The 24352-nt window shown below is 36.4% G+C and overlaps 1 protein-coding gene and 1 non-coding gene across 7 annotated transcripts in view; both read right to left on the bottom strand.

Moving 5' to 3' along the window:
• Positions 1–24352, bottom strand: part of Ptbp3 (polypyrimidine tract binding protein 3) — a 93126-nt gene that overhangs the window by 28369 nt on the left and 40405 nt on the right. For 4 of the 6 annotated variants that reach the window (XM_020158771.2, XM_020158770.2, XM_074051251.1 and 1 more), the window contains 4 exons: positions 18862–19031; positions 12626–12772; positions 4276–4440; positions 159–269 (listed from right to left, as the gene is read on the bottom strand). In XM_020158771.2, coding sequence (XP_020014360.1) covers positions 159–269; positions 4276–4440; positions 12626–12772; positions 18862–19031 — 593 coding nt within the window. Of the gene's footprint in view, positions 1–158; positions 270–4275; positions 4441–12625; positions 12773–18861; positions 19032–23544; positions 23591–24352 lie in introns of all 6 variants that reach the window. The other 2 variants (XM_074051252.1, XM_074051254.1) reach the window with 2 other exon arrangements.
• Positions 7912–8015, bottom strand: LOC141415943 (U6 spliceosomal RNA). Its single transcript, XR_012440889.1, has one exon. It is a non-coding gene; the product is annotated as a U6 spliceosomal RNA (small nuclear RNA).

Here is a 24352-nt window from a genome sequence, read left to right as displayed (position 1 = left end):
ATCTCAGAGGGAAGAACAAATGAAACTATATAGGTAAAAATGGTTAAAATGTGAAGCATTACGTTACGTTTATTTCATCGGTTAGAGAGGACACCTGGTGGTCTCCCTCAGGTGTCACCACATTCAGCAACCGGTTGTGGGAATGGAAACATACTTACCACCTTGGCGTAGTGTGCATTCACTGGGTCCGCAAACTGGAGCAAGGCCTGAAACTGATTATTCTTTGTAAAGGTGATAATCTTCAAGACCGTGCCAAATTTAGAAAATATCTGAAAAAAGTTCACATTAGATTAAATCTAGGAAAAAAATTAAACTAATGTACCTTTATAAATACAACTTGGGTTTATTTCCCCTTTTTTTTGTTGTTGTTTTGTTTTTGAGATAGTGTCTTGCTATGTATATAGCCCAGAATGGCCCTGAACTTGTAATCCTTCTGCCTCAGCCTCCCTGGAATTAAGACATGTATGCCACTATGCCTAGCTGTGAACTCCATTGTTAAATGAAAATAATTTTTTCAAGACTAAAATTTTAATGTTCCAATGCCATGCATGTGTTATTCCATATACTCAAACACTTAAAACTATTTTATACCACATATAAATTCCTGAATTGAAATAAATAGCTTACAAGAACCAGCTATTAAGGGATAAATAGAAGAAAAAATACTATTAATATGAAATTCTAGTTCTTCCCTTTTCCTATTTTGTTAGCTACAAACACTATTATCAACAAGAACCAATGTGCTTGATTACTATAAAAAGTTCTAATATGAATATTCTTTTTTTGGTGGGATTGGGGATTGAACTCAGGACCTCACGCTTGCTAGGCAGGTATTCTTTCACTTGAGCCACTCTGCCAGTCCTTATTTTTTTGTTAGATATTTTCAAGAAAGGGTCTCTCCAACTGTTTGCCCAGCCTGGCCTCAAATTGCAATCCTCCTTCTCTCTGCTTCACCAGTAGCTAGGATTACAAGCATGAGCCTGAATATTCTTTTTATTATAAGAGAATACTAGTGAACATTTACTCTCTTCAAAAAATTAGTCTCTGAGGGACTTTGCACTTGGCTCTTCTTATTAACTGGCTCACTATTCTTCTACACATAGATAACTTAAATCCTCACATCCTCAAGGTTCTGCTCAAATGTCATACTTGGAAAAACTTTCTCTAATTTCCTTAATCTAAAACAACAGCCCTCCCATCTCAGTCACTCTCAATCCCCTTACCATGAGCTAAAGGAAGAAGCATAGTTTCTACAGCTATTAGACAGCCATTTAGCTAAAGCCAACTTCTCAACAAATTAACATATTAAAACATATTTTAAAAATCAGCTATTTAATTAACAAGCACAACCAACTCCACACTTATATATTCCCCTATCAAAATACTCATCACATATTATGCTATTACTTACAAAATTACTATCTTACTCACAATACTGCAAAAATCAAGGGATAGTATCTTCTGTTGCAATTTACTAAGATCTGATAATTAGAGCTAACGTTTCTTGAACACTTAATATGTACCAGGCACTGTTCTATATGCTTTAAGTGCTTCAAACACATTAACTCATGTAATCCTCAAATGAAGGTATAAGATAGAAATTATTTTCATCTTCATTATAAAAAAAAGAAAACAGACATAGAAGGAGTGAGTTATTTGTCCAAGGTTATGCAGGTGGTTAGTGCTAGAGCTAGGATTCAAACCAGCAATGAACCCTGTGTCCTTAACCATACCAACTCTTGGATGACTAATGGAATAGAGTGCTGGGGGAGACAGCTTAGTTAATGGAATTAGAGAAAGACTCTCTGAGGAGATGAGAACTGAATGATGTAGACCCATTTAAGTAACTACTTGGATAAAAAGTATCCCAGGCCTAAAAGAACTAAGGACAGGATAGAGAACAGAGCCAGAAAGGTAGGGTATCAGGCTGATGGAGTGGCTCAAATGGTAGAGCACCTGAGGCCCTGAGTTCAAACTCCAGTGCCCCCCTCCCCCAAAAAAAGCAGGACATTTTAAAGACCAGGGTGTTAAATAAGCAGAAGAGCATTAGGTACTGAGGAAAAACAGATGAGGGAGACATCTACATGTGGGTCCCTAATAGCTTTGAAAATGAGTTGGTTTTATTCCAGTAGGAGAATTAAACAAGGGAGTACTGAATCTAAAACATATGAGAGTTCTAATCCAAGAGCTGTTATTCAGTACTCTTAGAACCTGGGAGAAATAAGGTCTCTTGCTACTTTAGGAGGAAGGACAAATGTAATGACTGGACATAACCACATGACACTAAATCACTGCTGGGTGGTGGCAACGTTGAGGAACTTGTATAAGAACATCTTTTATAAAACGGTGTAAACCAGTGAGCTGTAATGCTGCAAATTTAACATGCACTGCTGATGGATCACAAGTGTTCAATTCCACTTCCTGAGATAAGCAGAGTAAAGAGCTGATATAAAGCCTAGTGCTCTATTTTTGAATGCTTATTCAATGCTACTTTGTGGGATAAACAGGAAAAAAAAACCTCACCAGAACAATGAAAACCATCCTTAAGAACTGCTGAAACCCTTTAGGAAGCAAGGGTGGCTATGGACATCACTGTTAAAGTCCTCCCTAAGACATTGTTCAAAAATGAATTTATTTTGAAAATGGGAACTTTGTAGGCTTACTAACTGGTATGTTCAGTATTTACCTGCACAGCACAGGAAAAAATTGGGAAATGTGTCTGAGCACTCTTATCAGCTGGAATAATAATTATGAGAAAGTAGAGGAACTTAAGGGTTCCAGCTCCCTTACTGGTAAAACGTAAGAATAGATACAGTGCATTTCAATTCTTAAACATATACGCACACACACCCCCTACAACTCTTCACTTAGTAGTACAAATCCAAAGGTATGACTGTGGTAAATGAAAATAAGCACAAAATGTTTTTTAATATTTTAATATATGAGATGCAAGTATAATGAAATGCAATCACTAGGTACCTTAAGGGGACAAAACTAAAGTTGTGGAGCTAGATGTCAAATCTTTATGAATGAAGAGTATATAACAACTCTGTATTACATTTCATTATAGAACAGTATACATGAAATATCAGTTTAAAAGTGCAACAAGTGTAAAACAAAACACTGGATTTATATATCAAGAGAACTGAAGGTTTTTGTTTGCTTTGTTTTTTGAGGCAGGGTCTCAATTAGCCTTGAAATCCTCCTACCTTAGCCTATCTAGTGCTGGAATTATAGGTGTCTACAACCAAACCAGACTTTTGACACTTGAGTTTCAATTAGCTCTTTATTCTGTAAAAGCCAATACTCATCAGTTATCTGAGTTTAAACTGTAATCCCTACAAAATTATATAGGGAAGTGATCTTCAGTTCTTAAATTCTAAATATCAGTAGCCATGATTTGGTGGAATGAATGCCTTTAATCAAGACAGTTTAGGCACATTAATAGATAAACTTATGAAGATTATGCCAGGTACTAGTCAGTAGTTAATATGATGCTTATATCCATGTTACATATGAAGACTTACTACGTATTTGCCCCACAGAGTTTTTAAACTGAAAATATTCACATGTAAGATGGGATCAATAGAAATAAATTAGTTGAACACTACAGTGATACTACTTTTTAAAGAACAACTACTACCTGGGCTTTGTATACGATACTGTATTTTATTTTCATGCTTAACTATAAAAAAATTTTAATTTCTTACCCACTTCCCCCCATGTTGGGTTTTATTATTTTTATTTTTGGTTTCAGGATTGAACCTAAGCCTTCACGTATGCTAAGCACAAGCTCTATTACTGAGCCAGATCCCTGGGTCCCCTTAAATGCCGTATTTTTGGTTGGTACTGGGATTTAAACTAAGGACCTCATGCTTGCTAGACAGGCACTCTACCACTTGAATCACTCTGCCAGCCCTTTTATGTGTTGGATATTTTTGAAATAGGGTCTCAAGAACTATTTGCTGGCTTTGAATAGTAATCCTCCTGATCTCTGCCTCCTGAGTAGCTAAGACTACATGCATGAATCTGTTGGGCTGGAGATGTAGTTCAGTGGTTGAGTGTTTGTTTAGCATGCATGAGGCCCAAGGTTTGATCCCTAGTACAGTTAAAAAAAAAAGGAAGGAGTCTGTCAAAAATTAACTGATACAATTTTTGGTGAGAAAGATTTTTTTCACTTATTTAAGTATATATCAACCTGAAGAACATAGATAATAAATATCAAAAGTTACAGAGGGTACATCTGACTATTTTCTTAAGAGTATTCCTCCTCACCTGATGAAGAACTTCTAGAGTAACAGGATAGAAGAGGTTTTCAATAATTATTCGGAGAACAGGACTCTGCCCAGGTAGGACTGTGCCTTCACTGGAAGGTGCTCCAGGAAGGGCCAGGTTTCCTGACTGAACAGCACTGACAGCCTGTAGTGCAGCTTGGGCTCTCTGGAAAACAATCCAAATCAGAGCTTTTGATTATACATTAACAGTTGACATAAAATAATACGAACTAATAAAGTTAAAGTGAAAAATAACACACATCTCCTCACATTTTATCTGGATGCATATACTTCAGGTTTGTAATCAGTCAAGAGTCAAAGACATACCACCTTCTTATCAGAGCAATACACTATTTAAGAAAGTTGCTGTGTGTGGTTGTACAACCCTGTAATCCCAGCAATATGGAGGCTGAGGCAGAAAAATTCCAAGTTCCAGACCAGCCAGAACCACACATCAAGTTCTGGGCCAGCCTGAGTTACACAGCAAGACCCTGTCTCAAAAGTTATGTGGAAGGGGGCGCTGTTAAGTGAATACAAGAGAGGTGGTCAACTTGTTTTAAGTACACTGTATGCATGTGTGAAATTATCATAGCAAAACCCCTTATGCTAATAATGTATGCTAATAAAAAAGGTTATGCGAAAATATGAGAAAAAAAGAACTAGAAAAGAAAAATTTGGGTATTTGGTGGCACTTGCCTGTAATCCCAGGACTTGAGAAATTTTGGCAGAAGCATCACAAGTAAGGCCCCTGGCCTTGAGACAAGAAGACTATCTCAAAAAAAAAAAAAAAAGGAGGAGGAAAAAAATACAAGAAAAAAAATATTAAAGACCATATTAAAAAAAAAAATCACAACTCCCTCCTTTTTCACTCTTTTCTCTTCCTTTTCCTTCTTAACAATTCAGTTCTAAAGCCTTTGGTGGCATAAATGAGGAGAGGAGCTGTGCTGATTGAGTAGGAAAAGCAGACCATCTGTATAGTCATCCTAGCATGGAGCCTAAGAGGCTAAGTAAGGTGAGGAGAGCATTCTCATGGCAGGGCTGCCTGGAAAAGGGAATATGAGCTCAAACAAAGTAAGGAAGGCATTTACGTGTGGGGGGTGGTGGTAGATATCAGAACCGAAGGGCATCCAGAGGAAAGGGGGACCTGACAAGGAAGTTAGAAGGGGATCCACATGGCATAGGTAGCTAATATGATGAAGGCAGCCTGAGCAGGGTAAAGAGTCGGTCCATGGGGACGAAGGGGAGTGGATATAAATAATCAAGAGTCTGAACAGGTCCTTAGTTCAACACCCCCTCATACACACATACACAAAGTCTGAACAAGCTAACATCATTAAGTAGAGGAACAGTCTGGCAAGAGTAGGTAGACAAGCTTCAAAGTGGCATTCTCCACTAAAAGGAACCAGGGCACTTTAAAAAAAGGGGGGGGCGGGGGACCTGGTTCCAGAGCTGGGTCATGAAAAGCACAAGATGAGTGTGAAATATTCTTGTGCTGTTTTTCTTACTTTTTCCAGAATGCAAAGAAGTATTGAAAGAATGATAGAAATATGTCAAAAGCCATCTTGAAGGGGTTCCACTGGCCAATCTGAGAATTGAAATGTAATGATTATAACAAAAATAAATATATAACTATTTATAACACAAAATAGGAAACCCTAAGTCCATACTGATAAAAAATGACAACTGGTAAGGAATGTTATATTTATAATGTCTCAATACATGTGTCTACAAAATATTATTCCTCTCCCCTTTTAATTAAAATTGAGCTCTCTGTATCTGTTGGTACTAAACTCAACTATGAACCAAAAATATTCAGGAAAATTGCATCTGTGCTGAAAATACAGACTTGCTTCTCTTGTCATTATTCCCTGAATACAGTATAAGCCACTACATAGCATTTACATTGTATTAGATATTACAAGTAATCTAGAGGTAATTTAAAGCATACAGGAGGATGTGTATAGGTGTTATGCAAATACTATACTATTTTATATGAGTGACTTAAGCATCCTTAGATTTGGGTATGGAGGCTGGGGGTCCTGGAATCAACCAGCACCTCCCCCCTATGGATATTGAAGGACAACTGTAATAATTCTACAGTAGACAAGCCTGGCAAACACAGCATAATCAAGTGATCAAAGAGTACATCACTGGAAATGGAACAAACTGAAATCATTACACAGTGAGAAGAGAGTTTACTTTTGTCATCTGTCAAAGGTATATACCCTGAACTGAATCATAAGGAAATATAAAGCAAACTCAAATTGAGGAACACTCTAGAAAACAAGTTGCAATGTTTTTCAGCAATGTCAAGGAGATAAAAGTCAAAAACTGAAGAACTGTTTCAGACTAAAGGAGACTGAAAAGACATAATAACTAAATGCAATATGTGAATCTGGACTGGACCCTATTGCTATAACGAAACATCAGTACAACTGACAAAACATGAATGAGGTCTAAGAATTGCACAGAAGTAATGTATCAATGTTAACTTTTTTTTTTTTTTGGCGGTGGGGGACTGGGTTTGAATTTAGGAACCCCTGCTTGCTAGGTAGAGCTATATCACTTGAGCCATGTCCCAGCTCAATGTTGGCAGTTTTATTCTGGTTGAATAAAGTCCTTATTTGTAAGAAATGCACACTAAAAGCACTGGACAAGGATGCAGGGCCAGGTTGGCTGCATATTCTCCAAAGGCATGAGAAATTGAAACTTTTTTATATTGCACCTGCAATGTTTTTCAACCTCAAAATTTAAAACAATTATTTAAAAAACGAAGTAGGTGAAAAGGAAAACTGAATGAGGAGGAAGCATAGTTAATGATTATTGAAATTAAATTAATGTTTTTAATGTATCTTTTATTCCACACTTTTTTTCTTCTTTTTTTGGCAGTACTGCTCTGCCATTTCTGTGATGCCTATTTCTGATATAGGGTCTTGCTTTATGCCCAGGTCAGCCTGGACCACCATCCTCGTATCTGTGCTTCCCTATGTAGCTGGGATGACAGGTGCTGGGATCTGTGATCCTCCCAATCTCTGCCTCCCAAATAGCTAGGATTACAGGTTTGACTCAGGCAAGGTGGGTCACATTTCTTAAGGTGATGTTATACAAAATATTTGAGCAATAAAATGAAAAATTCTACAACTTTAATGTAGCTACTTTCATTTTCACATACTGTATTCATTTGGAATTTTAAACATTAATTTGTTGTTTTTAGATTACTCATATTTCTTGTTTTGTTTTCATGGCTGTAAATTTTAATTACAATTATTAAGCTATGCTTCTTATGTGAGATATCTAAGTTTTCATATTTTGTCACAGTAAATACTAAAATAAGTGCCTTTCTGAAAAACTGGAAGCCTGTTACTTTCTGCATGATTTAATATTTGAAACATTCCACTGTATACATACTCCCCCTCTCCCCCCATTTTATAGCACTTCATTAGGATGTTTCTCACAAATTAGAAGAAATTTTACTTAAAAATACAAAATGCAGCTGGGCATGGTGGCAGGAGAATCGAGAGATTGAGGCCAGCCTAGCCAATCTCAAAACCAAATAAAAACCAAAATAAAAACGAAATAATTTGGGGCACAACTCAAGTGGGAAAGCAAGTGCAAGGCCTTGGGTTTTAACCCCACCAAAACGATACAGAATGCTGTGCAAATTTGTGTCATCCTCGCACAAGAGCCATGCTAATCTTGTTATCGTTCTAATTTCAGTGTATGTGCTGCTAAGGTGAGCATCATCCTTTTTTGTTTTTTGTGGCAGTACTGGGGTTTGAACTCAGGGCCTTACACATGCTAGACAAGTGCTCTCTCTACCACTTAAGCCACTCCACCAGCCCTGTTTTGTGATGAATTTTTTTCAGATAGGGTCTCGAGAACTATTTGCCTGGGGCTGGCTTTGAACCAAGATCCTCTTGCTCTCTGCCTCCTGAGCAACTAAGATTACAGGCATGAATCACCAGCGTCCCAGCTGAGCATCATCCTTTTTTTTTTTTTTTTCCATTTTTCTTTTATTATTCATATGTGCATACAAGGCTTGGTTTATTTCTCCCCCCTGCCCCCACCCCCTCCCTTACCACCCACTCCACCCCCTCCCGCTCCCTTTAAAAAGCATCATCCTTTTTAAAAAATACTTGTATAGAAGCATTTTAACTGTTTTTATGCCACATACAGATTTTTGAGAATGAAATAATACACACACTGACAAATGTTGTTTCCAAAGCAGAACCATCTTCAAGAACATGAATATTCTTTTAATTATTTTGTATCACTATTTCTCAAAACTATGCTCTTATACAGTCAAGCATGCAGGATACTGGATACCCCAATTTTGCCTTAAACATGGCAGCTTCTGGCACTTATTTTACACTGGACATCCCAGTAAGATTTTACTAGAAAACAAGGGTGGTACTGCTTTTATGAGTTTGAAAACTGCTTCAGATTTCCATTTTGAGGTCATAATTGGTGTGCAGGAGGAGGGAATAAATAAAAGACCACACAGAACTGACACTGGGGTTCAAATAAGCCGACAAAGATGTTATTGGAACTGTACTCCACACACTCCAAAAGCTAAGTAGAAACATGAAAGATAGTAAAAAAGACTATCCAAAAGATTCCTGTGATGATGGAAATGTCTGGTTTCTACACTGTCCAGTATGATATCTATTAGCCAAAAGTATCTAATGAGCACTTAAAATTGGCTATTGTAACCAAGGAGCTGAATTTTTAAAATGTAGCTAGTGGATACCAGTATTAGACATTTCAGCTCTAGACACCTAGGAAAAGACATCATTATAGTAAGGTTTTAAATACAGTTAACTGCTCCTATTCCTCTAAGATTAAATGTTTAAATATCAAAATTAGGCATGTGCAAACATAAAGCTAACTCACTGACCTCTTTACTTCATTATGCCATCAATCATCCTACCAAACTTTGCTAAATAATTCTGTGTAAGTGTTTGGTATTGCTAATACTGTTCCTGTTGTTCCTCCTTCACTCCTACCTCTTTGGCATAAGCTGAAACATTTAAGAAGTCGTGGTGTCATCCTAGAGTTTTCAATATATTCTGCAAGGGAAGCCGCAGAACATTAAGTGAAAGCTTTCTATGTAACAAACATGCAAGAAATACTTTTGACAATTAAAATCCAAGAAAATGACACCTAATAAAAAGGTAGATTTATTCTAAAAGTACCAAAAGTTTCAATTTTGTTTTGTTTTGTTGAGACAAGGTCTCATCATGTAGCCTAGGGTAAATTAAACACTAGATGATCCTCCTCCTTTAGCCTCAGCCTCCCCAATGCTGGAATTATGGGCATGCACCACACACATAGCATTTAGTGACAAGTTTTAATTAGACAAAAACATTTAAGTAAAAACCAAGAGAGATTCTGAATATGAAAACCCATTTAATACTAAAAATTATGAGACAGTAAAGTTTCTGTTATGGGAGATGAGGTTTAAACATTTGAAGAACAAACTCTCTGGAATGACTACGCTAGTTATTAATAAAGGAAACAGTAGTATAATCAGAAAAGCAACAAAGATTCTATTAAGCCAGGACAGAGAGATACACTTCTTGTGAAGTTTACACATGCCTGCTGATGTTGTAGCATATGCCTACAATCCCAGAACTTGGGAGACAGAGGATGGAGGATCATGAATTTGAGGCCAGCCTTGGATACATAGTGAGACACTATCTTAAAAGGAAAAAACAAAACAACAACGAAAAATGCCTCTATAATGTGAAGACAACATTCTTACAGTGAAAAAGATGGAAACTAACATTTTATAAAAGTACAGATCCTAGTGTTCAGTTTAATAATTATTTAAGGAACATTTCTAAGGAAAAACCCTCCTAAGATCATCTGTGTAGATCTGTGAATTTATACTCACAAGGTCAAGAAAAATTATGCCACAATAATAACATAATCACTTCTCAAGTGTTGTGCCTCAGAATATGATCTAAATTTTGTAATAATAATTTTATTTAAATCAAAGAGACAAAAATACTTGGTATTCACTTGACCCTCTAACAATTATGTCCATGATCTAGAAAAGAAGTTATATGCATGTTTCAGGATAACTTGCTGTTCAGAGAACAAAACAAACATTAATCTATTAACTTCTTGGGACTGTCAGAATAAAAAAAACACGCCAGTTACTTTTAATATGTGTAAATGGGTACTTTCAATTTGACTTCAATTTGTTTGGCATAGAGCTTTGAACATAACAAAACTGATATGAAACACCAATGTATAAAAATTTCACAAAAGTAACAAAATAAAAACAAAAAACGCTATCTAAGAATAATCTAGATCATGAGGATGACTTTGGTTGCCAAGCACCACACAACATATATTTTAGCATGAGTGCTATTTGTAAAAACACAAAATATGGAAAAATTTCAGTATCTATAAAAAAACTGGATAAATTATGGCTTTCTCAAATACTAAAACAATATGCAATCATTAAAAAATAATGAAGGCCAGGACCACTGGCAAATACTTGTAATCCCAGATGGGGAGAACAAGATGTTCCAGGCCATACAAGGCAAAATAAGACTCTATCTCAAAGAATAATCTGGGTACACCTGTAATTCTAGCTATACCCTGAAGGCAAGGGTAGGCTGTAGAGGACAGCCCTGAGAGACCATCTGAGAAAAATCTAAAGTTAAAAAAAAAAAAAAGGGAGTTTTACATGTACAAGATTAATGTTTTTAACATGCTCTCAACTAATACCATATAGCTAATATTTTATTTAAAATATTAGTTCGTAATGCTACAGAGGTATGTTATAGTAATGAGACACAAGGTTAAATTTGTAGGTCTTTTTCTTTCTTTTCAATGATTTCTGTTGCTGTACATTTAACTTTGACTTCATATATAACTTTGATTAAACTTTGAAGATTAAAAAAAAAGGGGGGGGTGGTGTCTAGGGGTGTGGTTCAAGTGGTAAGAACGAGTTCAAGGCCCTGAGTTCAAACCCCAGCACCACCAACAAAAGAAATGAAAACCATGAAGTAACTCTGTATTTGCTATTATAAAATAATGTTCATAACATATTATAGAGGGGAAAAAAGAAAAGATTTCAAATTATCAGGATTCCATTTGCATAAAATTAGCTAGAAAAGGGTACAAATGAACATGTTAGCACTAGTCATCAGTTATCTATGAGCAACTAGATTATTGGGGTTTTTGTTGTTGTCTTTTACTTCTCTAGATGGTTTGAATGCACTACCATGAGTGTATATATTATTTACAATTTATAAATTAATTTTCCTCTTAAAAAACTCTATTCTAGGAGCTTGGGATGGCTCAATGGCAGACTGCTTGCTTAGCAATGTCTAAGGCCCTGTACTCATTCCCCAATACTGATGGAGAGAGTGAGACTGATAATTAAAAAGTCTGTACTACTTGAAAATATCAAATACTGCATTATTTAGTTGTCTATTAAAATAAGAATTATGCACAAGTCTCTTTAACTTAATAAATACACAGCCTGCATGCATCATAATGCTTTTCAATACAGAATTAAACAGTGAGGCTGGGAGTGGTGGCAAGCAATTGCAAGCTCAGCACTGGGAAAGCTGGGGCAGGATCAGTAGATTAAGGCCATCCTGGGCTGTACAGCATATTCTAGGCCAGCAAGAGCTACACTGGGAGACTCAGTCTCAAAAACAAACAAGCAAACAAAAAAGAGCAACAGTAGTTCTTTGCCTACAGCATGAATACAAGCCAAACATACTTTTTGCATAAGAAAACCCACTTTGTTTTTTCTTTTATTTATGCTTATTTTTGGTGCTAGGGTTTGAACTCAGGGCCTCCTGTTCACTGGCTCACCAAGTGCTCTACCACTTGCACCATGCTCCCAAATACAAAAACTACTTTCTTAAAATGTACTTGCTTTGTAGCCAAAAGTTTTCCTATGTTATGTAAATAACTTCAAATTACTACTTAACCACTTAAAAATGAAGCTGGAAGGACAGAGAGACACAACAGGAGCTATTATCATAATAAAACATAGAAAATTGAGGTAATAAATGTTGATATGCTACATTCTATGTTGAGGAGTCAAAAATCATTTAATGATCAATTCTAAACAAATTTTGACTAATATTTTCAAATGGTTAGTTAACATCACAATACAATCATCACTCTACTTCTCAAATCTTATAAGGTCTAAAAAAGGAGGGACTGAAAGGAACAACTTCTAAAGTTCCTCTAAAATTTAAGAGGTATATAATAAAGTGTCCTAAAATGAAGATTAGTACATAATTCTTATCTAAAGTATAGAAAATCAATTTTAAGTTATGTTACCATGTGTTCTAATACCTATTTTTAATACTTACAGCTTGATTAGGCAGATTGTCAGTCTTAAGTTCTCTGTGATTGGAATACTGAATATAAACAGGCTGACTTCGAAGATGAGGAGTAACAGGAGTGTAATAATTCACCATGGTAACAGCAGCTTCCTCAGAAGCCATTTCTAAGAAAGCCTGAAATAAACACAAGAAGGTAAAGTGAAAGATCATCTTTTTTAAAAGATAGTTAACTATTTTGTCATTTGAGTTTCCTCTAAACTCATGTATTCTCAACAGAAATGATACTGTCCCCAAGAGAATAAAAAATCTTTTGCATCAAAGTATATCATGAACACTAATTTGAAATATATCTGAAAAGTTGGTTTCAATAAAGGATTTATACTTGGGCAATTGCTATTTGATTAAATGATTTTCTTTGTGTGCTTGTGTTTTGGTTTTCCTGTTATTTCTGTTTCTTCTAAAAGCTAAAAATAATTAAAAGGGCAAAAATAAGTGTCTGCATCACCATTCTAAAAGAATCCTTTCAGGAGCTGCAGTTTTAACAGTTTTCTATTAAAAATCTTGTGGCTAAAGGGCTACAGTGCACAACAGGGATATTAATTTCATCGGGCAATTAGGAGGATTAAAAACAAAAAAATTCCAAGGGCTGGTGGCAAGTCTCAAGTGGTAGAGCTGTCTAACAAGTATGTAGCCCTGAGTTCAAACCCCAGGACCTAAAAAAAAAAAAAAACCAGAATGGAGGGAGAAGGCTAACTACCCAAATACTTTAGGTTTTTTTTTTTTTTTTTTTTTTTGGTGGGGGGAGGTGGCGGGGAGTGGATGGGACAGTGCTGGGGCTTTAATTCAAGGTCTTACACTTGCTAGGCAGGCAATCTACTACTTGAACCCCACCACCACCTTTTTTTGCTTTAGCTATTTTTCAAGTAGGGTCTTGCATTTTTCACTTGTGCTGGCCTCAGACCAAGATGCTCCTACCTACCATTTCCCATGTAGCTGGGATCATAGGTGTGCATCACCACACTCAGCTTATTGACTGAGATGAGGATCTCATATTTTGCCTGGGCTGGCCTCAGCCATGATCCTCTTGAACTGTGCCTCCTGAGCAGCTAGGATTATAGATATGAGCCACCAAGGCCAGTCTTCATCTAACTACCTAAATTCTTGTTGTTTTTGTTTTTGGTAGTACTGGAGTTTGAACTCAGGGACTTATGTCTACTAGGCAAGCACTCTACTGACCCAAATTCTTTATTTTTCAGTACTGGGCTAGAACTCAGGACCTACACATTAAGCCACTCCACCAGCCCTTTTCTGTGTTTGGAATATTCCAGATAGGATCTCTCAAACTATTTGCCTGGGCTGGCTTTGAACTGCAATCCTGATCTCTATCTTCTGAGCAGCCAGGATTACAGGCATGAGCCACCTGTGCCCAGCAAGTTACCCAAATTCTTAAACAAGAATGAGCCATATGACTTGTTCTACCTTTTCTTTTTATAAAACAGCTATTTGTAAATATTTTTAAATAAAATTCAATGGAAAATTTTTCAGTGAGACTCATTATCTCATACTTTGCCAACTAGAAGCCAACATATCTGATTTGAGAGCAAGGAATGAAAACTGTTGTGTTATGGTAGAAAGACAACTTAATTTAAACTTGTATCTAGTTTTAACAGCTTAGTCATTAACATCTCAGAGCCTCTCATCTAAAGCACAAAGTGCTGCCTAATATTATCTTTAAGTTTCCTTGCAGTTCCCATGAGATGATTTTTAGGTAGAGTTTCTATTAAGTGATCTGTCTGGTATTATAAAAAAGAACTGCTAAAACCCAGTCTTTGAAAGCATGCATTTAAAATAGTAGTGCACATTTTTACTTTTGCATTACTTTTAAAAATATGCTTCCGATCAACACCCATGTTGTACTTTGAAGAAAAAGTTACATATAAGTATGTAAAATGCTCTCCCATTTTGTAAATTTTATTATATGCTTACATATATATTTGCACACACACTGCATCTACATATCTGGATGTTACACTTTTTTTTTTTTTTGGTGGTGGCACTGAGTTTGAACTCAGGGCCTTGTACTTGCTAGGCTGGTGCTTTACCTTTTGAGCCATGCCCTCAAATTTGTTCACTTTAGTTATTTTTCAGTGAGGGTCTTGTATTTTTGCCCAGGGGCATCCTGGGACCCCAATTCTCCTGCTTCTGTTTCTCTTATAGCTGGGATCACAGAAGAGCCACCACTGCCTCACTTGTTGTTGAGATGAGATCTTGCTAACTTTTTACTCAGGCTGAACTTAATCTCCATCTCCCTCGTAACTGGAAGTAGCGCCCATGCTCGGCATCATATTAAACTAATGTGGTATGTGGCATCGTATTAACCTATTACCAGAGAAGAGTGAAATTTATAGAATATTACATTGTTTTAAATAACTCTATATACTTTTCAATATTTTTCTCACTTTTTAATTTTTAAGGTTTCACAATGTAAGAATTATGTTAAGCATGCCTTTAAAATGCATTTGCAACTCCAGACAAAGCTGGCTGGGCACAATGGGTCAAGTCTGTAATCATAGCGACTATGGAAGTAGAGATTAGGAAGATCAAGGTTTAAGTCTAGCCTGTGCAAAAGAGTTCACAAGACATCATTTTAACCAATGGCTAGTTTCAGTGAGGCATTCCTGACATCCCCAGCTATACTGGGAAGCATAAATAGGAGGTTCTTAGGCTAGCCTGGCTGGCTTGGGCATTGAGTTAGACTCCCAACTCAAAAGCAAGGCTGGGGGCCTGGTTCAAGTGGTAGAGTACCTGTCCAGCAAGCTCAAGGCCCTCAAGTTCCAACCCCAGTACCAGAAAAGACCAAGGGAGTTGGGGGTTGGGGGGAGGCCAGGAAGGAGGCGAGGGAAGGAGAGGAAAGGAAAGGGAAGAAAAGGAAACTGGTGGCAGGGCTCAAGTGGTAGACTGTCTGTCTAGCAGTGTAAGACCCTGAGTTCAACCCCCAGTACCACCAAAAGAAAAAATTAAAATCACCAAACAACTAAAATTTAAGTCTCAACTTTCATGTGATATAGAGACAACTGAAAGTTACTACCCACAGGAAGGCTGGTGAAAATAATTCCAACTCTGACTCCAACATTTCACCACCCAATACCCTAGGAAAGGTGGCCCACAAGTGGTTCTAGTGACTCACATCAAATTATCTTGTTGAAGTGTGTTAATAAAAAGTCATTTTCTAAACAGGATTTATGATCAAAATATAAGCATTTAGTGTAAGAGGTACAGTTACCTTACCGATAAAATAAACCCAAATCAATAGTAGAGACCAAAAAAATTGTCTAGAAGATCTGTCTACTGCCTCTTACAGATAATCAAACTTTAGATATGATCATGCTGGTTGTTTTCAAACCACAGACTATAGTATTTTCAGCAGGAGGAAATGCGATCTAACTAGCAGCCATGTACCACCTCTAAGAAATGTACAAGCACAGAATGAATACTAGGTGTGTTGTTTAACTTCTCTAGATCTTAGTCATTTCATCTGAATTAAAGATAGTAATTAGTTTTTCAAGAAAAGGGACTGAATCAGACACCATTCAATCTCTTTAATGCCCACATTTATCAACCTATTATTTGTAAATGTTATTTAAGGTATCTCTGAAACTTACTGATTATGGAAAGTAGAGGAAACACAGTAACATATCACAATTACTAAAGATTTCTAAGGCCTAGGTTTGGTGTCCTCTTTACAATGCTCAGTGGAAAAGATTTTCAGGACAAGCAAAGATGTAGAAAGAGCTAAAGAGTTCATCCCAGTGGGGTCTGAGTTGGAACAAGAAAACACATGATTATTCAAAACAAAACAGATATTATATTTTTTGTCATAGTCATCAGAGAATCAAGTTTTCCTTATTTATGTTAAGAAAAACTCAATTTTTGGGACATAGAAATAGGTAAGGATTTTTGGATATGGTTGAAGAACAAAGGAAACGAAAAAAATATACAAATAGGATTACATCAAGCTAAAATATGCTCGTGCACAGCAAACCATCAACACAGTGAAGAGATACCCTACAGAATGGGAGAAAATATGTGTAAACTATTTATTTGGTAAGGGGTGAATATCCAGAATATATAAAGAACTCCAAAAACTCAACAGCAAAAAAATCAAATAACCCAATTTGAAAATAGGTTAAGAGCTGGGTACCAGTGGCTCATGCCTGTAATTCTAGCTACTCAGGAGGCAGAGACCAGCCTCTGCAAATAGTTTGAGAGACCCTATCTCCAAAATCCCCAACACAAAACAGGGCCTAGCAAGTGTGAGGACTGGAGTTCAAATCCCAGTATCACCAAAAATAAAAGTGAGAGAGCTGGGCACAATGGTGCCTATCTATAGTCCCAACACTCAGGATGCAAAGGCAGGATTATAACTGTGAGGTCAGTCTGAGCAATACAGTAAAACTTTTGTCTCAAAGGGGTGGGGTGGAGAAGTAGACCTAAATAGACATTTCTCATAAAAAGAAAATGCAAATCAAAACCACACTGAGATGTCACCTCATTCAAGTAAGAATTTTTTTTCTTTCTTTCTGGCAATACTGGTGTGCAAACTCAGGGTCCATGCACTTGAGCCATGTCCCCAGCCCTTTTTTGCTTTTTAGATGTTTTACAGATAGTTATAGATAGTTGTTTTTTTGCCTAGGGCCAGCCTCAGACTGACTTCTTCCTACTACACCTCTCAGGAGCTAGGAAAAGCTAGTTGAGTGAGCTAAGTGCACCTCACCCAATTTTTTTGTTCAGTTAGGGGTCTTGCAAACTTTTGGCCTGGGCTGCCCTTGAGCCTCAAGTCTCCTGATCTCTGCCTTCCAGTTAGCTAGGATTAAAGATGTACACCATCATTCCCAAACAATAACAATGTTATTAGCAAAAAAGACTAAAGATAACAAGTGCTGGCAAGGATGTTCAGAAAAAGAAAACCCATGAGCACTGTAAGTGGGAACATAAAACCATAAAGCCATTATGAAATGCAGTATGGAGATTCCTAAAACAAAAATTACAGAGCTATCATATGATCTAACAATTCCACCACTGGTTATATATCCAAAGCAATGAAATCAGCATGTCAGAGGTATCTATACTCCCATGTTTATCGCAGCACTATCCACAACAGCCAAGAAATGCTAACAACTTAATTGTCCAACAATCATTGAATGGATAAAGAAAATGCAGTGCATATACATGATGGAATACCATTCAGCCATAAAAAAGAATGAAATCCTGTCATTTATTACCATCTGAATGAAACTGGAGATCATTATGTTAAGTGAAATAAGTCAGGCACAGAAAACAAGTACTGCATGATCCCACTCATATGTGGAATCGAAGGTTGATCTCATGGAAGTTGAGAGTACAATGGTGGTTACCAGAGGCTGGGGGAGACAAAGCGGGAAAGAAGGACTGGGGAAAAGTTGATCAGTGGGTTGCTAGGTTATAGTTAGACAGACAGGAGTAAGAAGTTCTGGTGTGATATTGCTCACTAGAGTGACTAAAAACTATGATATACTCTGTATTTCTTTCTTTTTGTAGTAAAAATGATAGTAAAGTTATTAGGGAAGAAATATACTTTCAACAGACTGAAAGTTAGTTGTTTCTAGTAAGTACCGTAAATTTCAAAAAGTTAGAAAAAAGGATTTTAAGTGTTTTCATCATAAATAAATGATAAGGATGGGGATGTAGTTTAGTTGTAGAGCACTTGTCTAGCATGTGCAAGGCCCTGGGTTTGATCCCTAGTATTGCCACCCCCCTCCCCAAAAAGGAGAAAGAAATAAAAACTGATTTAAAATAATTTTATATCTAACTTAAATATTATACAATGTACTCAAAATATCACAATATCCTACAAACATATATAATTTTTATATCTGTATGTATCAGCTAAAAATAAATAAATTTAGCCAAGTACTGGTGGCTCGTCCTGTAATCGTAACTACCTGGGAGGCTGCGATCAGAAGGATCATGGTTTGAGGTCAGTCCAGGCAAATAGTTTATGACACCCCACCTCCTAAATAACAAGAGCAAAATGGACTGGAGGTGTGCCTCCAGCAGTAGAGGGGAGAAGGGAGAAGGAAAAGGAAAGAGGGGAGAGGGGAGGCGTAGGGAGGGGGAGAGGGAGAGAGAAAATGTATTTTTAAAATTTCAACAAAATGAAAACCATCTATAACACTAATCCTGGGGAAGGAGTTACTCTATGTCAATCTTTAAACATTACATACCTGGCTTTTTCCTTTCAACATCAAAAGATTAGTTACTTTGCCAAATGGTAGACCTAATGATATGACCTCTGCTTCGGTGACATCACATGGAATTTTGCGAAGATGGAGAACTCGGGAAGGCGAACAGGGAGGTCTATCTCCTTTAAATTTCTTGTTGTCATTCCCATTAGCTAAAAAACATAAGATTTTTTTTTTAATTACTGAAACTAATTTGAGTTGACATACTACATTAACTATACTGTCATATTTGATCCTCCAGTTTTAGGATGTAAAATTCAAGGAACTATGGGGATGACTTAACGAGGGCAAGAAAAAGGGAATGAGAAACAAAACCAACTACCTTTCAATGAAACGTTTTTTCAGATTTTCCTTGTGGGCATTACATTTTTTAAAACCCAAGTCTGACATTTATCTTCCAGGAAAAGTATGAATGAATTACATTGTTTCAATACAGCCAGTCATGTACCACTTAATGATATTTCAGTCAAGGACCTAATCATATACAGGTCAGTGGTTACAAGATTTTAAGTGAGCTGAAAATTTCCTATGGCCTATGACCCGGTAGCATCTATGGTAATGTTGGTGTAAACAAACCTATTGCTCTGCCAATTAATTGTATAAAACGTATATAGCACATGTAATTATATTCAGTATGTTACACTTGACTTTAAACAACTATATTACTAGATTATGTATTTAGTAGGCTATACTTTTCATCATTACTTTACAGTATCTTCCTTCTACATATGAAACAAATAAAAAGTTAACTTAAGACATCCTCAGCCAGGTCCTTCAGGAAATATTCCAGAAAAAGGCACTGCTGTCATGGAAGCTGACAACAACTTCATGCCTGTTATTGCCCCTGAACACCTTCCAGTGGGATACAAGATGTAGAGGTAGAAGACAATGAAATTGATAATCCTGCTATGTTTAAAAGGCAAAATAAAAAAATTAAAATTAGAAAAAAGTTCATTACATAATAGAAAGAAAGTATTTTTGTACAGCTGTAAAAAGTTATGTTTTAAGCAAAACAGTATTGCAAAATAGCTGAAAATATTTGTAAAGAACAGTTACAGGAAGCTAAGACTAATTTTTTTACAGAAGAAAGAAAAACTTGTTTTTTACAAAGCATATGGTGCTTTCTTGTAAAGTTTAGAGTGCACTATCATGTCCTAGGCCTTCACATTTACTCAATCACTCACTGACTCACCTGGCACACCTTCCAGCCCTGCAAGCTCCATTCATGGTAAGTGCCCTACACAAGTGTACCTTTTCTATGTTCGGATATACAAATACTTACCACTGTGTTATAATTACCTATAGCATACAGTGATGTGCTGCACAGGTCTGTAGCCTAGGGCAATGGGCTACCATAAAGCCTAGGATATAGTAAATAAACTGTATTATCTACGTTTTTGTAAGTAGCCTCCACCATGTTCCGTTAATGATGATGTAATTGCCTACAATGCACTTCTCAGACAGCATCCCCACCATAACTTTTTGTTATGCATAAAAAACAATGTTTCCAATGCCTCTAAAGTATTTTAAGGATCTTTTCTAATTTGTTCTATTGCCAAATAGATTTAAAAATAAATCTGAAGAAAGACTATGATAGAAATTTTATTTTTGTCACATCTAAGGAGACCTGGGTTTGTGTTATGTTTTTCTTAAGCATTATAGGCTTGATTAATCTATTTTTAGAAGCTAAACTGTGGTTTCCTATGATAGTTCTGCTTATTATTATATAACAGTAGTTCTAACATAAGAACCACCTTGCTGAAAATGGAAATTCTCAACCTCACCTAGACCTACTTAATGAGAAACACCAGGGATGGTACCCAGCAGTCTACATTTTAATATGCCTTCCTCTGATTTACTCTGAAGTCAGAGAATCACTGCTGTAAAGTTAATTATCCCAGCACACAGCTCAGTTTTATTTAAATCCTATTGTTTTAATACTGACAACAAGTAGAATTGAAAAGCCTACAATGAATACTCAAGTTTATGTAGATAAGATTCAGAGATGTTTTCGTCCAGAAATAGCACCGGGTAAGACTGAATATAAATTTTTTTTTGACAGTACCGGGGTTTGAACTCAGGGTTTCACACTTGGTAGGCAGGTGCTCTACCACTTGAGCCATACCACCAGTCCTGAATATAAATTATTTAAACACTACAAGTTTCATTACAATGCTTTTTAACTTTTAAATACCATATTTATCACTATTGGGAGAAAAGTATAATCTTTTCAAACTCCTGAAAAACATTCTTTTTCTAAGCACTAATAAAATCTTACAAAATATTTGTGATCCTAAATAAAGAAATTTCATGAGAACCACATAAAAAGATTAATATGGCAATATTTTCTACCAGCATAGAATTTAACCTGCTTACAGAAGAATAGGTTGACTTAATACCCAAAAAACTACTTGCTCCCAAATTCTCTCTGCAAATGCAGAAGTCTCCTGCCCAGAACCAAGACTACTGATTCCTAGAGGTCCTTGCATGTGTGTGCCTTTGTATAGCTATTACCTCATGAGTAATAGCACTCTTGTCCTGTCTTTCCTCAACATGTGCAGCCTTTTCTGTCCACATTGACTCTGATTACATACTTTCATCTCCATTGTCAATATTACCAACCTCACCTTTGATCTTGTCCCTTTCACTTTCCCTTCCTCTAGTTTCACTTCCTGTGAGCCCCCACTCATGTGTTAAGATTTAGTATCTTATCAACCTAACCAAAAGAGGCCCTAAAAAGCCTCACAGGGTTCCAAGTATCTAACATGTCCTTTAGTTTTCAGCTTCACCGGTATTACTTCATTTGAGTTCCATAAATATCCTAATCAAATTCTACAGGTAGCTTTTTTAATCACAAAAGTCTCAAAAGTGTTTTAAGACTCCTGGAAAAGAATAAGCAACTTGACACTGATATTACAAATTTTCAAAGTATGAGCAGATGTATATAGGTTAACAATAGCAAATGATACCACAGTCACTAGATTACGACCAAACATCAGTCACTCAGACAGGAACTGAGCAAGAGATCCCTTCATGTTGGTCTAGAGGGATATGCAAAACTAATACCATCAATGCATTAGCATTACAGAAACATCCTGAAAGGCATGCTAAACATCCTAAAAAACTGCTATCAGCTTATCTCAGATATTCCAAAACTTAAAAAAAAAAAAAGATTATTTAACAGAGGTATTCTAATTTTGAGAAAATGTGAATGCCAAAAAGCAAGTTATCTGAGTTCTCATTTGTGTTACATTATCAACTAGAGACCTAATATGACATAGTATTACCAAGAAATACACAATTATAAATCACCATTTTAGGCAGCTAATTGCTCTACATGATAAAAGTGCCTGGGCAATGTTAAGGAAGAGGAAGTGCAGAAAAGGAGAGCAGGAAGGGTACTTGGGACCACTGTGAAATCAGACATCCTATTCTAGACAAGTTACTTGACATTACCGTGCTTTAAGATTCTTCTCCTGTAAATGAGTATTATACCAGGGATGTTATAAAAACTCAAAGCTTAGTTTTCAATATCTTTTAAGCATCTGGTACAATTGATAATGTGTCTAGCTTTTCTTTCTTTCTTTTCAATGTCAGGAATCAAACCGAGGACCTTGCACACACTAGACAAGCACTCTGCCTCCTCTGAGCTATACCCACCCTTGATTTTTAAGACAGGCCCTCTCAATGCAGCTCAGCCTGACCTGGAACCCACAATAGTCCCATGCCAACCTCCTGAGTGGTAGTATTACAGGTGTGTTCCACACCCAGCCAGGAGGTGAGTTCTTTCTGAATGCTTTGTTGGATTCTATTAGATACCTTTTATGCTGTTAATACAGGTTGTTACAATGACTGATTTTTCAAAACCACAATGAGATACCAACTCATGTTCCATCAGGATTGGCCATTATATTACACAAAGTATGGTACTTTCTCAAAAACTGTAAATACAATTACTATATGATCCAACTATCCCACTTCTGGGTCTCTATCAAGAAGAACTGAAAACAGGATCTCAGGCTGACTGCGTGGCTCAAGTGGTAGAACACATGCCTTCCAAGTGCAAGAACCTGAATTTAAACCAACTATAAAATAAAATAAGAAAACAGGATCTCAAAACGAGACCATGTTTTTTGTTTGTTTTGTTTCATTTTGTTTTGTTTTGGTGGTACAGGGACTTGAACTCAGGATCTTTAACTTGTTAGGCAGGTGCTTACCACTTAAGCCATACCCACTCAGTCCTTTTTTGTTGTGTTTTTCTTATAGGGTCTTGCATTCTTGCCTAATGTCAACCTTGGACTGTGATCCTTCTACCTACATCTCCCATGTAGCTGGAATTATAGGTGCACACCACCACGCCTGACCTTGTACACCATGTTGTTGCAGCATTATTCACAAAAGAGGTGGAAGCAACCTAAATGATCATGGACAGATGAATGAAAAAAATGCGGCGCATACACATGGTGAAATATTACTGAGCTTTAAAAAAAGGAAATCCTGCCAATATACTAGACACAGATGAACCTTGAGGGCAGTATACTAAGTGAAGTCAGTCAATTACAAAAAGGAAACTTCTATATGATTCCACATATATGAGGTAGCTAATATGGTCAAAATCTTGACTTTGGGAGGAGGTGATACTGGGGATTGAACTCAGGGTCTTACCACTTGAACCATGCCCCAGTCTTGTAGTCACACTCGTCAAACAAAACTAGAATGGTATTTGGGAAGAAAGAGAAAAGAGGAGTTATTATATAATAGATATAGTATTTTGCATAATGAAAAAGTTCTAGAAATGTGTTGCATAACAAAGTACCTATATTTAACATTACTATATTATACATTCAAAATGGCCAAGATGGTAAATTTTATTACTTTTGACCTTAGTAAGAGGGAAGAGGCAATAAAATACATACAAAAAAAATATCCACTGCAACACTATTTACAAAGAAAAATAATTTAAATGGCCATCAACAAAATAAAATACTTTAGTGATAAAAGAAAAGATGAAAGAGACAAAATACAACATGTATTAATTCCGTAAGACTAATGCTGAATAAGAGAGGCCAGACACAAGAGTGTGTATTTTATATACATATATAAAACACATATATATGTTTTACTTACTGCCTTGTTTATATAGTTTAAGAACACCTAATCTATGTTGTGAGAAGTATAATGGGTACATACACTTGGAAGGAAAACATGGATGAAAATGGAAAAAGGGGGGACTCCTGGATACTAGTAAGGTAATACTAATGTCCTAATTCTTTATGGGGTGCTAATTACTGTCTGTTTTTATGATACTATGATAATATTAATACTAAGGTCTACAAGAATACAAAAAGAAAGCTTTGGAGAAACATTTTGATTAATACACTTTAAGAATTCTAAATAAATATAAACAGTATATACGTGGTTGAATGTACATGCAACTGATGCTATTAGTGTCTCCTCCAATATCTACAATGTC

Source organism: Castor canadensis, chromosome 13 (genome assembly GCF_047511655.1).
Source record: "Castor canadensis chromosome 13, mCasCan1.hap1v2, whole genome shotgun sequence".
In the NCBI taxonomy this organism is placed as follows: Eukaryota; Metazoa; Chordata; class Mammalia; order Rodentia; family Castoridae; genus Castor; species Castor canadensis.
This window is presented reverse-complemented; position numbering and strand designations above follow the sequence as displayed.